This window comes from Somniosus microcephalus, chromosome 16 (assembly GCF_052327205.1).
Source record: "Somniosus microcephalus isolate GS21.2 chromosome 16, FLI_Smic_1.0, whole genome shotgun sequence".
Taxonomy (NCBI): Eukaryota; Metazoa; Chordata; class Chondrichthyes; order Squaliformes; family Somniosidae; genus Somniosus; species Somniosus microcephalus.
In genome coordinates this window covers 61287056-61299457 of record NC_141002.1, presented here as the reverse complement: position 1 = coordinate 61299457, position 12402 = coordinate 61287056, and the positions used below count along the sequence as shown (strand labels likewise).

General features: G+C 40.0%; 1 protein-coding gene across 1 annotated transcript in view; it reads left to right on the top strand.

Moving 5' to 3' along the window:
• LOC147106222 (uncharacterized) overlaps positions 1 to 12402 on the top strand; it is a 42433-nt gene that overhangs the window by 5146 nt on the left and 24885 nt on the right. The window contains exons 2-6 of the mRNA XM_086009133.1: positions 847 to 1210; positions 6082 to 6216; positions 7195 to 7257; positions 10605 to 10724; positions 10860 to 10973. Of these exons, the coding sequence (XP_085865259.1) occupies positions 911 to 1210; positions 6082 to 6216; positions 7195 to 7257; positions 10605 to 10724; positions 10860 to 10973 (732 nt within the window). The 5' untranslated portion in view covers positions 847 to 910. The remainder of the gene's footprint in view (positions 1 to 846; positions 1211 to 6081; positions 6217 to 7194; positions 7258 to 10604; positions 10725 to 10859; positions 10974 to 12402) is intronic.

Genomic DNA, 12402 nt, shown 5'->3' with positions numbered 1-12402 from the left:
CATTGTGCAGTACACACGTCTGCTGCATATATGACAAATAAAATTGAATTGAATTGAATTGAATGACCCAGCCTCCACAGCTCTCTGGGGCAGAGAATTCCATAGATTTATGACCCTCAGAGAAGAAATTCCTCCTCATCTCAGTTTTAAATGGGCGACCCCTTATTCTGAAACTATGCCCCCAAGTTCTAGATTCCGCCATGAGGGGAAACATCTTCTCTGCATCTATCTTGTCGAGCTTCCTCAGTATCTTATATGTTTCATTCTTCTAAACTCCAATGAGTATTTGCCCAACCTGCTCAACCTTTCTTTATAAGTCAACCCCTTCATCTCAGGAATCAACCTCGTGAACCTTCTCTGAACTGCCTCCAATGCAAGTATATCCCTCCTTAAATAAGGAGACCAAAACTGTACGCAGTACTCCAAGTGTGGTCTCACCAATACCTTGTACAGTTGTAGCAGGACTTCCCTAATTTTATACTCCAACCCCCTTGCAATAAAGGCCAACATTCCATTTACTTTCCTGATTACTTGCTGTACCTGCATGTTAACTTTTTGTGTTTCACACTACTTGTGCTCCAGGACGGTATCCCAAACGAATAGTAGAAATTAAATGAATGAATCCTTTAATTAATGATTTTTTAGAAGTAATATCAGGAGGCTAATGCTCTCACAACATTGTGCTTTTTTGGAGTGTACATATGGAAATATTTTTTGAATTGTTTTCCAGGGTTAGGTCAGAAAAGGTATAGGTTTTGAAAGGTGAAAAAATCTTTCAAAGGATTGTGTTTTTCTAAATTCCTTAAAATGAAACTGCAAGTGATTCTGTATCAATATCTTTTGCAGAGTGGCTGAAGCATTACACAAGTAGACTATATTTATGGAAACTAAATCTCTATTTGAAAAGTGAATGACCATGGGGAGTGGAGCAACAAAACCTCAGGTAAATAAGCCACAGGATATGCTTGTAGCTATCGAGAACTTGGCATCACCATACTGCTCCAGTGAGAATCGGCACAGTGGAACAGTAGTGGTGAATAACAGTATGGGGACTGACATGAACAACAGCATCCAAACATGTGAACAGCTCAATGAAGATCAGCACAGCCCTGAAGTAAGCCAAGGGCATGACAATGTGGAAGAGGATGAGGAGCAAGAAATCGAGCGGTCGTACCAATGTGCTCAGAGTACAGCAGAGACATCTGTAAATGTAAGTAAAATGAAAAATTTAAATAGAATTACAAACACAGACCATTCCGCCCAACAGGTCCATGCTGGTGTTTATGCTCCACACGAGCCTCCTCCCACCCCTCTTCATCTAACCCTATCAACATAACCTTCTATTCCTTTCTCCCTCATGGGTTTATCTAGCTTACCCTTAAATGCATCTCTGCTATTCGCCTCAACTACTCCATTTGGGAAAAAACTGTCCACAATTGCTCTCTACAATTCACTGTGGTGAGCAATAATAGGGAATGGTTGCATACTAAAAACATTAAAGAAACCTGACTAGTCACTCATGAATTGTGATGGACCAACCACAAGTTGTATATTTTTGGAATTCAACAATTATCCACAACATATTTAACAATTATTATGGATCAAATGCAAATTAAATAGTTTTGCCATTCAACAGTTCTCTGTACAAATCAATTTCTGCATAGAATTGAAAATTTCAGCAAGTAGTAGTACTTTCACATCTTAAAACACTAACCTTTTAGTGAGATAAAAACAGAAAATGTTGGAAATGCTCAACAGGTCAGGCAGCATCTGTGGAGAGAGAAACAGAGTTAACGTTTCAGGTCGAGGACCTTTCGGAAGGTCATCGACCTGAAACGTTGACTTTGTTTCTCTCTCCACAGATGCTGCCTGACCTGTTGAGTATTTCCAGCATTTTCTGTTTTTATTTCAGATTTCCAGCATCTGCAGTATTTTGTTTTTGTATTAACCTTTTAGTGAGTACTTGTTTGTGTATGCAGACTGCAATCAGATGTCAGGTGATGCAGTTAACGTCAGATTGCTGCAACATAAAATTGCATGGCTTCAAGGAACCTGTAGTTCAATCTTATTCAACAGGACCTATTTATTGGGTTCTGTGGGTACTTCCGTGATGTTAAAAATTGTAAAATACCAGTATGCTCAAACTTCAGTGCAATTGGTCAAACTCAAGGTGCATGAAAATTGATGGAAAACTGTAAATAACTCTAATAACCTTACAATTATTTTAAAAGTTGCTACATGTTGTATTAACATCAGTGAAAATGTCTTTGACAAATAAACAAGTTTTGAATAGAAAAATTAAAAGAATCCTTAATTCCTCCTTGGTTACTGATTTTTAAGATTTTAACACTGCTTCGCAGGCTCGTTCCCTGCCACAGTTTGAGTTACATTGCTTCGTGACACCTCAATAAATCCAGTCCATTTGCCAGTCCCTAGATCAGCTTCAGTGAAATCCTGAGAGAGAGAATATTAGGAAGTTCTGACGCAAAACTGCAGATTCATTAATACATTATATTATGACACCACCTCAGAGACCAACATAATTGCATTTTACTATATTGACATACGGGGGACAAGGGACTGGATATCAGAGGGCAATATAACTAACATTGAAGGACTTTGCTTTAACATCTGCACTCCATGCTTGTGTGCTACAGAAAATAAATACTCTTTCTGTTGGTGCTTAAGGCTCATTCAATGGATTCATCATACTCAACCTGAGTTCAAATGCACGAGTCCATAAAAAAAAGCAGCTCCGAATTTAATACTAATTGGCACAAATCTCACAGATCAAAGGACTGATAGTATGTGAGTTGCATTGCTATAGCAGAACTTAGAGACCTACTTCAGGATTTAGAATTGCCCTAATTGTGTCAGCTGTGGCTCAGTGGGTAGCACACTCGCCTCTGAGTCAGAAAATTATGGGTTCAAATCCCACTCCAGGAACTTAAGCACATAAATCTAGGCTGACACTCCAGTGCAGTGCTGAGGGTGTGCTACACTGTCGGAGGTGCCGTCTTTCAGATGAGACATTAAACCGAGGTCCCGTCTACTCTCTCAGGTGGACATAAAAGATCCCATGGCACTATTTCAAAGAAGAGCAGGGGAGTTATCCCTGGTGTCCTGACCAATATTTATCACTCAATCAACATAACAAAAACAGATTATCTGGTCATTATCACATTGCTGTTTGTGGGAGCTTGCTGTGCGCAAATTGGCTGCCACGTTCGCCACATTACAACAGTGACTACACTCCAAAAGTACTTCATTGGCTGTAAAGCGCTTTGAGACGTCTGGTGGTCGTGAAAGGCGCTATATAAATGCAAGTCTTTCTTCTTTCTAATTAAGTTGAAAGACCTTCTTTTCCACATAGATTTCACTGAGAAAACCCTTATATTGCTGCAGGTTAAGCAGAAAAATTTATCAATTTTGTCTCTTTCATTGTTTTTACAATCTAGCACAACTTTTGAACACTTGGACAAGTAGTGGCTGATCATCAACATTGATTTTGAGGGTCCAATTTTTGGATGAACCTGTTTCCACCAATTTTAAACCTATTTTTGCCTGCTGAAATTTCTGGTCTGGTTGGGGCGAGGTGTATTGGGGGGGGGGGTCTGCAGGGGCAGGGTGCAGTATTTCCTACAAATGACACACATGCATGAGGAACCAGAATTCCCATCATCTACACCCCATTAGATATAATTTCCATTCGTGAAATTATACATGCAAATAAATAAAGTCTTATGAGCAGATCTGTTCAGTGGAAGTGACCCATTTAAAGGGGTTTACTGTCTGAATTTGTTTTGCTATTTCCCATGCCGGCATATTTTGGCTTTTTTTTTTTGCTTTGGGTAGCTTCTGAGCTGCATTAAACTGCCAGAGTGAGGGTCTCTCAGGTCACCAGCACATTTTCAACCCCCCCACCCACAGTAAGAGATACCACCCAGCAGGATAGATTTCCTCATGGAGATTCCCCTATTTGCTATCTTGATGGAGGAGGAGGTAAACAGAAGGGATGAAAGGAGAGTGAGGCAGCATCAAAGAAGGATTAGGTCAAGCCACTATTAACCCCACCTCCCCTCCCAGAATAAGTATGTAGGCCCCACAGATCTTGTAAGGGACTGAATGAGGAGATCTGCATTTGGTAACTTTGTTTCACTATGAAAGCCCTGGATGACCTAGACACCTTCGACATGACGATTTACAGTTCCGATCAAGTAACAGAATAGTACTGTCTGTGAAATTCAGCACAGCTCTTGACTTGTAAGCTACAGGTACTTTCCAAGCTGCAGTCGAGGATTTAAGAGAGGGTGATTAGTGGAGGGATTCCACATTGCCAAAGTAAAAAGGGAAAGGTGGTAGTTCTCTTACCTTAGCAGTTGTTGTCAAATCATTAACTTCTTGTGGCATTGTTCCACTGTCCTGACAGCGAGAGAAGTGGCACAGCGGCACTGCCACCTTCTTCCACAAGACACTGGTGACTGAGAGTCCAACAGTCAATCTCTCCTCTGGTGATTCTCATCCAGGAGGATCTATAGGTCGGTATCTGAAAAATTCTGGGCTTGCCTTCTTCTGCCACCACTTGTCTGAGGCCTTCCTTGTGAGCCATTAGTGTGTGAAGTTGAAGCCATAATGAAGTCTAGAGAAATTAAAAAAGGAAGCCTTTCGTAAGAAATCACTGCAGTTGAACATTCTGACAAAAGCTGGAGGATAAAACACACCACTTACCTGCTGTCCCTTCAGGAAGCTGCTGCCACTTTAAAGCTGTTGCAGGCTTTTAAATCCTGCAGGAACAACATTACTTCTCCTCCATCGGGAAATCTGTGTCCCCAGGGCAAAACAATACATTGAGCAGAACTGAGTGAAACCAACATCAAAAGTCCTGATTGAACTTTCAAAGAGAACAATATGGAGGCAAAGTAACACCAGCCATTAGTCACACAAAATGGCCACCTTGATGTGTCATCAGGGATAGCTTCCTGCAGCTTCTACCACCACTTCTATAATGGTGCTAATTATTTGGGGCGGAAGTTGAGGCAAATGGGTTGGAGGAGTTAACTGTGTCCCTTTGACCATGTTTACATGAGGTGGATTGGGCTCCTGGCGGGACCTTAAGGGGACTGGTTCTTTTTAATGGGAAGATAATTCAAGTGTGGATTTTTGTTGGGGATTTGAACCAGTGCCTTTAAAAGCACATTTTACTCCATTTATCATCCCAAATCCACTCCAAAATGGGCAGTTATTCCGAGGGAAATCTAGGCCACTGTATTTTGGCACCTTTCCCGTCATGCATAGATTATGTATTTTGGATAATCCTGTTCTTTTCACTTCTAATATATTACTTGTAGTGTTCTTGCTTATATTTCTCTCACTGCAGCATTTTTTTATCACATTAATAACTACTAATATGTCTTGTGTTGCTGCTTTGCAGTATATCCGAGTGCTCTGAGAGATTGAGACTGCGTTGATTTTTTTTTCAGTGATGTACTCGGGGCTTCCTTTGAATAATATGGGCAGTCCTGCCTCATCAAAAGTCCATTTACATTTCTCCACACCAAGTGTTATAAGTCTATGCAGGGCCTCATCGGAATGTCAGAATTTCCTCACTTATCATTCAGCTACAAAAATTGCTCACTCCACAGCAGAATTAATGGATGTTTCAGCATTTATACCATTAAAATGGCTCCAATGGCTGCTTTAGAATCAGGAAAGAATTAATATTGGAGATGCATTAGGATTGATTGCTACTTTGTCATTACTGCTTATGAAATTGCATTTGCTTGAAGTGCACAGTTGAAAGCCTTACGTTGTAATTTCCTTAGTAATTTTGTTAATTAAACTGAAAAACATCACAGTGAAAAGCATGCATTTACTTCTTTTTTGGACCCCAGGAGCCTTACTTAGAATATGCTATAATTTTTGCAGTGTGTCGCCTTAGCTTGTTTCAAGAAAGAAATGCATTTCATTTTGGCAGACATTGGTTATGATTCTAAAATATTACTTGGAAATTATTTATAACATGACTATGAATTGTGTCTGATTCACATTCAGTGATTGTTTTTGTTTTTGATTCTGTTGAAGGTCCATTCTTCTGAAAGAAACAACACAGAAGCAGATGGATTGACTTTGACTTTTGAGAATTTTCTTCACAATGATGGTACTCTTTACACTTGCATCACACAGAACAACATCAAGCTTTACTTGGATGAAACAAAGGTGGGAATTAGGTTCAAATCTATTCTAAGGCTCAGGTCTGGATTTTTGTCACTGTGTATGCGGGTATATAAATCATGGCATATGCATGTAAATATTCATTCCCCTCATTATGTAGATGTGTTGAAAAAATAATGTATTGCCCGGGATGAGTACGACATCTGAGAAACAGAATATTCAGACACGTTAGTAATAAGCACATACCACACTTCCGTCAGCTCACCGCCATGCTCATGGAAGGATTGGTTGCAAAGAACAAGCAAACAGCACATGCCTATTCCTTGTTTATTAAAAAAATCTATTTTAGAAATAATGTAATAATTCCTGAGATACAGGGCAAACATAGGAAGGAGTCTTTCAATTCTGTGTTACCATAATTCTAAGAATTCCTGTGTGTTCTGGAGTGGGTAAAGGTGAATCTTCTAAAAGCATACAATTTGCCCACAGTGCCCCATCACACTCACACTTGGATAATCCATAATATCCTGTTAACAGTGACGATGCAAACTGGGAACAGAACATTCACAAATGGGATAGCAAAGTACTGCGGATGCTGGAAATCCGAAATAACAACAGAAAACGCTGGAAAAACTCAGCAGGCCAGGGCAGCATCCGTGGAGAGAGAAACAGAGTTAATGTTTCAGGTCGATGACCCTTCGTCAGAACTGGAAACAAGCAGGAAAGGGAATAGATTTTAAAGCAAGTTGGGGGCTGGGAAAAGGGGGAGGGGATGAAAGAACAAAAGGGAAGGTCAGTGATCGTGTGATTCACAAATGGTTTGCCCACGGGTACATTCATGATTTGCACACACAGACATGCACACACAGGTAATATACCCATTCACACGGGTAAAAGTATGGCACCATAGTGCTACTTATTTATTCAGTTACAGACTTAAGCTGCATATATCTTTTTATATTCATAAAAATCACTAATTTTATATTTCTGGACCTGAAAAATTGCCTTTGTCTCTATTAATAGGGATTTGTGCCATTTCCAGAAAAGTGGTATAAAGAAGGGAAATTTATCAACACATTGCATGAGGTATGGAACAGGAATTAAAGAAAATATTTTCATTAAAAATGTGATATTTGTAATGTTTACATATCAAGTAACTGTTAATTGTGAACAAGCAGAATGACAAATGACAATGGCAGCATATTTCTTTTCTACAATTGGTAATCATAATAGAATTGCCTTTTCCTTATAATTGCCCTTTAAATCTACATAATGTTTCCTGCAGTGATATTAATTTTGAATATTAATATAACAAATTTTTTTAAATGAAATTTGCACTACTAATGTTGCAGCAAGTGACCTGATTATTCAGTGAAGTGAAATTGAAATAATAATTCAATGTAGTGATTTCTATTTTAATACACACTCCATACCACATTCTATAACACACAAGAAAAACCTCACAGGAGTGAATACAAATATTCCGAATTTGCTTTGTGCAAACATTAAGGCTGATTTTCCTGTTGTGTGATACCAGTAAACCTACACGGCCTGGATGAGCAGGGCTGGAAAATCATCAGGGGTCATACCACTGGCTTCCTGTCACCCAATGCCACATGGGAAATTTTCTGACCAAAATGACATTGGGATTAGTTTGGAGTATAATACGCTCGCCCAAGTATAGGTGGGTGAAGTATAACACGATGCAAAAGATGGGATGATGTCGAACAACCTATTTCCCATTATTTGTGACTTCGCAACACTGGGCACAAGAAATGCCAGTGTTTTCCTGGTGCCCATTGTTGCTACGAGCCGCAATAGTGGTTTTAAATGTTAAAGGACCACTTTGACGACGATCAGAGTTTTTAACTGCATTACTCAAAAGCAGCAATTTCAAAAATCTAAACTTTTCGGTAATTTTTAAAAAATTCTTCAGCCTGCACTGTCAGCCACACTGCACTGCAGCAATTTCCCTCCCCGCTTCCTCAAAGCAGGCACACTGGCTGTAATTGGCCTCAGTACCCATAGTAAATATTTTAATTACTCTGATCCTGGGAAATGAGCAAGTGTTAGGGAAAAGATTAAAAAGAATTGCATTTATACAGTGCCTTTACGACCTCAGGACATCCCAAAGCATCTTACAGCCAATTAAGTACTATTGAAGTGTAACTTGTAATGTAGAAAATGCAGCAGACAAGGTCCTACAAACAGCAATATGATAATCTGTTTTAGGGACGCAGGTAAGGGGCAGTTGATCCGCCGCCATTGCAGCAAAGAGGGAAATCTCGGCCAATATAGCACGGAAATGTAAAAATGTAAACGGGAATATGTTTCGCAAGATTTACTCGGAACAAAATTTAATTCTTCTGATTTTCCCTGGAGAGTGACCTTGTTGGAGACCTACATGAAGCATTCACCCACTATAATAAAATGGGGTTGTGTTTGGGTAAAAGTAAAAACTGTGACAAGTTGATGAAATTCATCAGAGGTCCTTGGTTGATGTAAGGAATTAGGTGTTCAATGCAAATTGTTAAAATTTTCAAATGATATCAAACTCAGAGGGGCAGTGGCATCGAAGGCATCAATCCTGAAACTACAGAAAGAGTTAAACACAATATGTGAATGGGCCAAACAATGGCAGATGAAATTCAAGTGTAAAGTTTCACACATAGGAGGCAACAATGGGCAACATACATATATCATTACTAGTGTTGCCTGGCTTGGACACCACTGTTTGGCTCACATACCACATTGTGGAAGCTGGTCACCTCCAGTCACTGCCACTGCACTGCACATGTCCCCTTCCAGGTCCAAGAGCGGAAACTTAATTCTGAAGAGTCGAAGTGTTCTGGCTGAATGAGCAGCTACCAAAAGTGGATCAGAGTGAGCGAGGGTGAGGGGAAATGGAACATATGTATAGATATGGACGGCAGAAGGGGATCACAAATGTAGGGTGGGATGAGGCCTTGGAGAAAGCTAAAAGCAAATATTCAAATCAACACTGGGTCAATACATTAGCTCCCTATTGGATCAAGGGGAGCCATTAAAGCATGGAAAAGAGGGTGATGGAACTGTGGGGCTTTGGGTGGGTGATGATATGGACTGTGGAGGTTTGGATGAGTTGTAGCTTGTAAAAAGTTGAGGACAGCTCAGAGAGTGTTAGAAAGTCAGCTTTTGAGATGATAAATGCATCAACCAGAAAGGGCGAGATGGCACAGAGTTCGGCAATGATGTTGAGGTGAAAAAAGTGGTTTTGGTCACAAAGCTGATGATGCAGATGAAGCTTAGCCTGGGGTTGAGCAGGATATCAACATTCTATAGCTCTTGATTCAGTTTGTGATGGAAGCTGGAGAGGTTGATGGAATGAAGGCTAGAGGCACTGAGGTGCTTGTGAGAGCCAAAGAGGATAGCTTCAATTTTGCTAACCTTCAGCTGGAGGATGTTTTGACTCTTTCAGAATTTAATCACAGACAGGCAATTTTAGAGTGTAGCAACAACATTTTGATTCGTGGAGGAGGCATCAAGCTTGAGCTGCGTCTTGTCAGAATACACGTGGAAGCTGTCCCTGTAATTCTTGATAATGTCACTAAGGGGTAGTATGTAGATAGTGCAGAGGTGGAGGCCCAGGATGAATCTCTGGGATAGACTGGAAATAACCATGTGAGCAGAGGAGAAATTGTTGGCAGCAATGTAATGAATGAGTTGGATCAGGTAGAGTAGAATCAGTAGATATCAGTGCTTCAGGGGTGAATGCAAAAGAGAAATTTGGTAGAGGATGAAATGGTGAACACAATGTTGAAGGAGGCAGAGGGATCAATGGGGAGAGAATGGATCCATGATTGCTGTAGCACAGGTTGTCATTTGTGATTTTTGACCCCTGTGGGTTTGGTATCATGGGTGAGTCAGAAACTAGATTGTATAGGCTTGAATAAGGAGTGGTGATGAGGGGGTGGGGGTTGCGGAGAAAGAGAGGGGGTAAAAGAGAATTCCAGAGTTCTACTACTCTGTATGGACAAACTGGAAAAGTATAAATGCAAATAGGACTCAGCTGCTTGGCCACTGAGGCCAAATTGGAAAGACTTGGGAGCCATATATAGCCATAGAGACCAGATTGGATGTCTCAGATATATGGGTAAGTGTTCCTGGTGCAGAGTTTTGTGTACATCATGAGAATTCAGGCATTCCAACCACGCCCCCACAATTTTCTGTCCATAAAAATGAATGGCTGGAAATTATTTGGGGGTGCATGTCCAAATTCCTGACGTGTTCTTAATATACAAGCCGTGTTCCAGGAGTGTTAATGAAAATTTATCCGTAGTGTAAATATGTTTTCCTTATTAGTTATTTTATTTGAAAATTAATATACTCTGAGCTTCAAACATTTAGATATAACGTTTGAAATTTAGGTAATTTACAGTAACATCTTATTGCAGATTCCGACAAGTTCAACCGAGAACAAAACAAACCTGGCTGTATCATATCTCACGGATGATGAACGTGCTGGAGGTCTATGGGTTCCAGGAAAAGGAATGGTCATGACATACATATTTGAAGTAAAATTATGTTTATTTCATGAATCCTAATATATTATTGAAATTTTAAAGGCCAGAAGCTGAATAAATACTTGAAACTAAACTACTTATCCAATTGAAAGTTTCAGGTGTACAAATCTCTTTTATTTCTCACAGGAGAGAACAAATGTTTGTAAATACTTTGATACAGATTGTGGAGCGTGGCTTATCTTACCACTGCAGTGGGAAATGAATTTGGATTTCATCAGAAGACGTGTAGAGCAAGTGGAGGTGAGCAACTTATATGATTTATTGATAGCACAATGGCTTAAACTTTAACTATGTAATAGGTAGTACCCAGTGTGATTCTCATAATCCAGTTTTTTTTAGGAATGAGCATATTCAACTAAATCTTATTTTTAAAAGGCATCATACATAAGCAGAGGGACAAAATGTCCATAATGCATATATGCCATCAATTCTCTACTACACAGTAAGTTTTCCCACTGTCAGTGAGGAATTGCTGTCGGTGGCTGGAACCACACTGCAAAGACAAGTGTTTTTTTAATATATTTAAACCTCATTCCTTGTAGAAGGTAGGTGTCCATCTGATTGTATGTACTCATGAGACACTTAGATGTATAGTACGGCAAGAGAAAGAGAGAAAGAGAGAGAGAGAGAGAGAGAGTCAGCTTGTACGTATGGGAGGGAAGTCTTGCCTAGAAAAAACCTGTAGTTCTTTGATGACATGATGGAACTAAATTTCTACGAGTATATATTTAGATTCAGCAAAACTTTTGAAACTGTACCACACAAGCAATTAGTCCACAAGGCAAGAAGGCATTGAATCAGAGGCAGGTTAGATTAAAAATTGGCTAAGCCAGAGAAAACAAATGATAGTTGTGAATGAAGTTGCATCACATGGCATGGGTGGCAGGGATCAGTATTGGAGCCATTGCTGTTTACAGTGAATATAAATGATTTGGAACTGGGAACAGCAACAAAGCTATCTAACTTTGTAGAAAACACCTAATGTATGTGTGTGTTGGCAGGTGGGGCGGGCAGTCAAACAATAGGGAACAGGCAAACCAATACAAAGAAAGTTGGATAGATTGGGAACAAGGGCTGATGAGTGGCATAAAGCATTTAATGTGGAAAAATATAATGTATTGAGACAAGGGAAGGGAAAAACAAAGGGAATAGAAACATAGAAGATAGGAGCAGGAGTAGGCCATTCGGCCCCTCGAGCCTGCTCCGCCATTCAATGCGATCATGGCTGATCATCCAAATTCAGTACCCTGTCCCTGCTTTCTCCCCATATCCTTTGATCCCTTTAGCCTTAAGAAATATATCTAACTCCTTCTTGAATATATTTAATGAATTGGCCTCAACTGCCTTCTTTGGCAGAGAATTCCACAGGTTCACCACTCTCTGGGTGAAGAAATTCCTCCTCATCTCTGTCCTAAATGGCTTACCCCTTATTCTTAGACTGTGACCCCTGGTTCTGGACTCCCCGACCATCGGGAACATCCTTCCTGCATATAGTCTGTCTAGTCCTGTTAGAATTTTATAAGTTTCAATGACTATAAGCTAAATGGCTGACGGCTACAGGAGAAGGACCTGGGGGTGTTGGTGGATAGCTCACTGGAAGCAACAGTGTAGTGAGTGGCAGAAGAAAAAAAAAGGAAACTTTCAGGTTTTCAGGGAGCGGTGGTTGAAA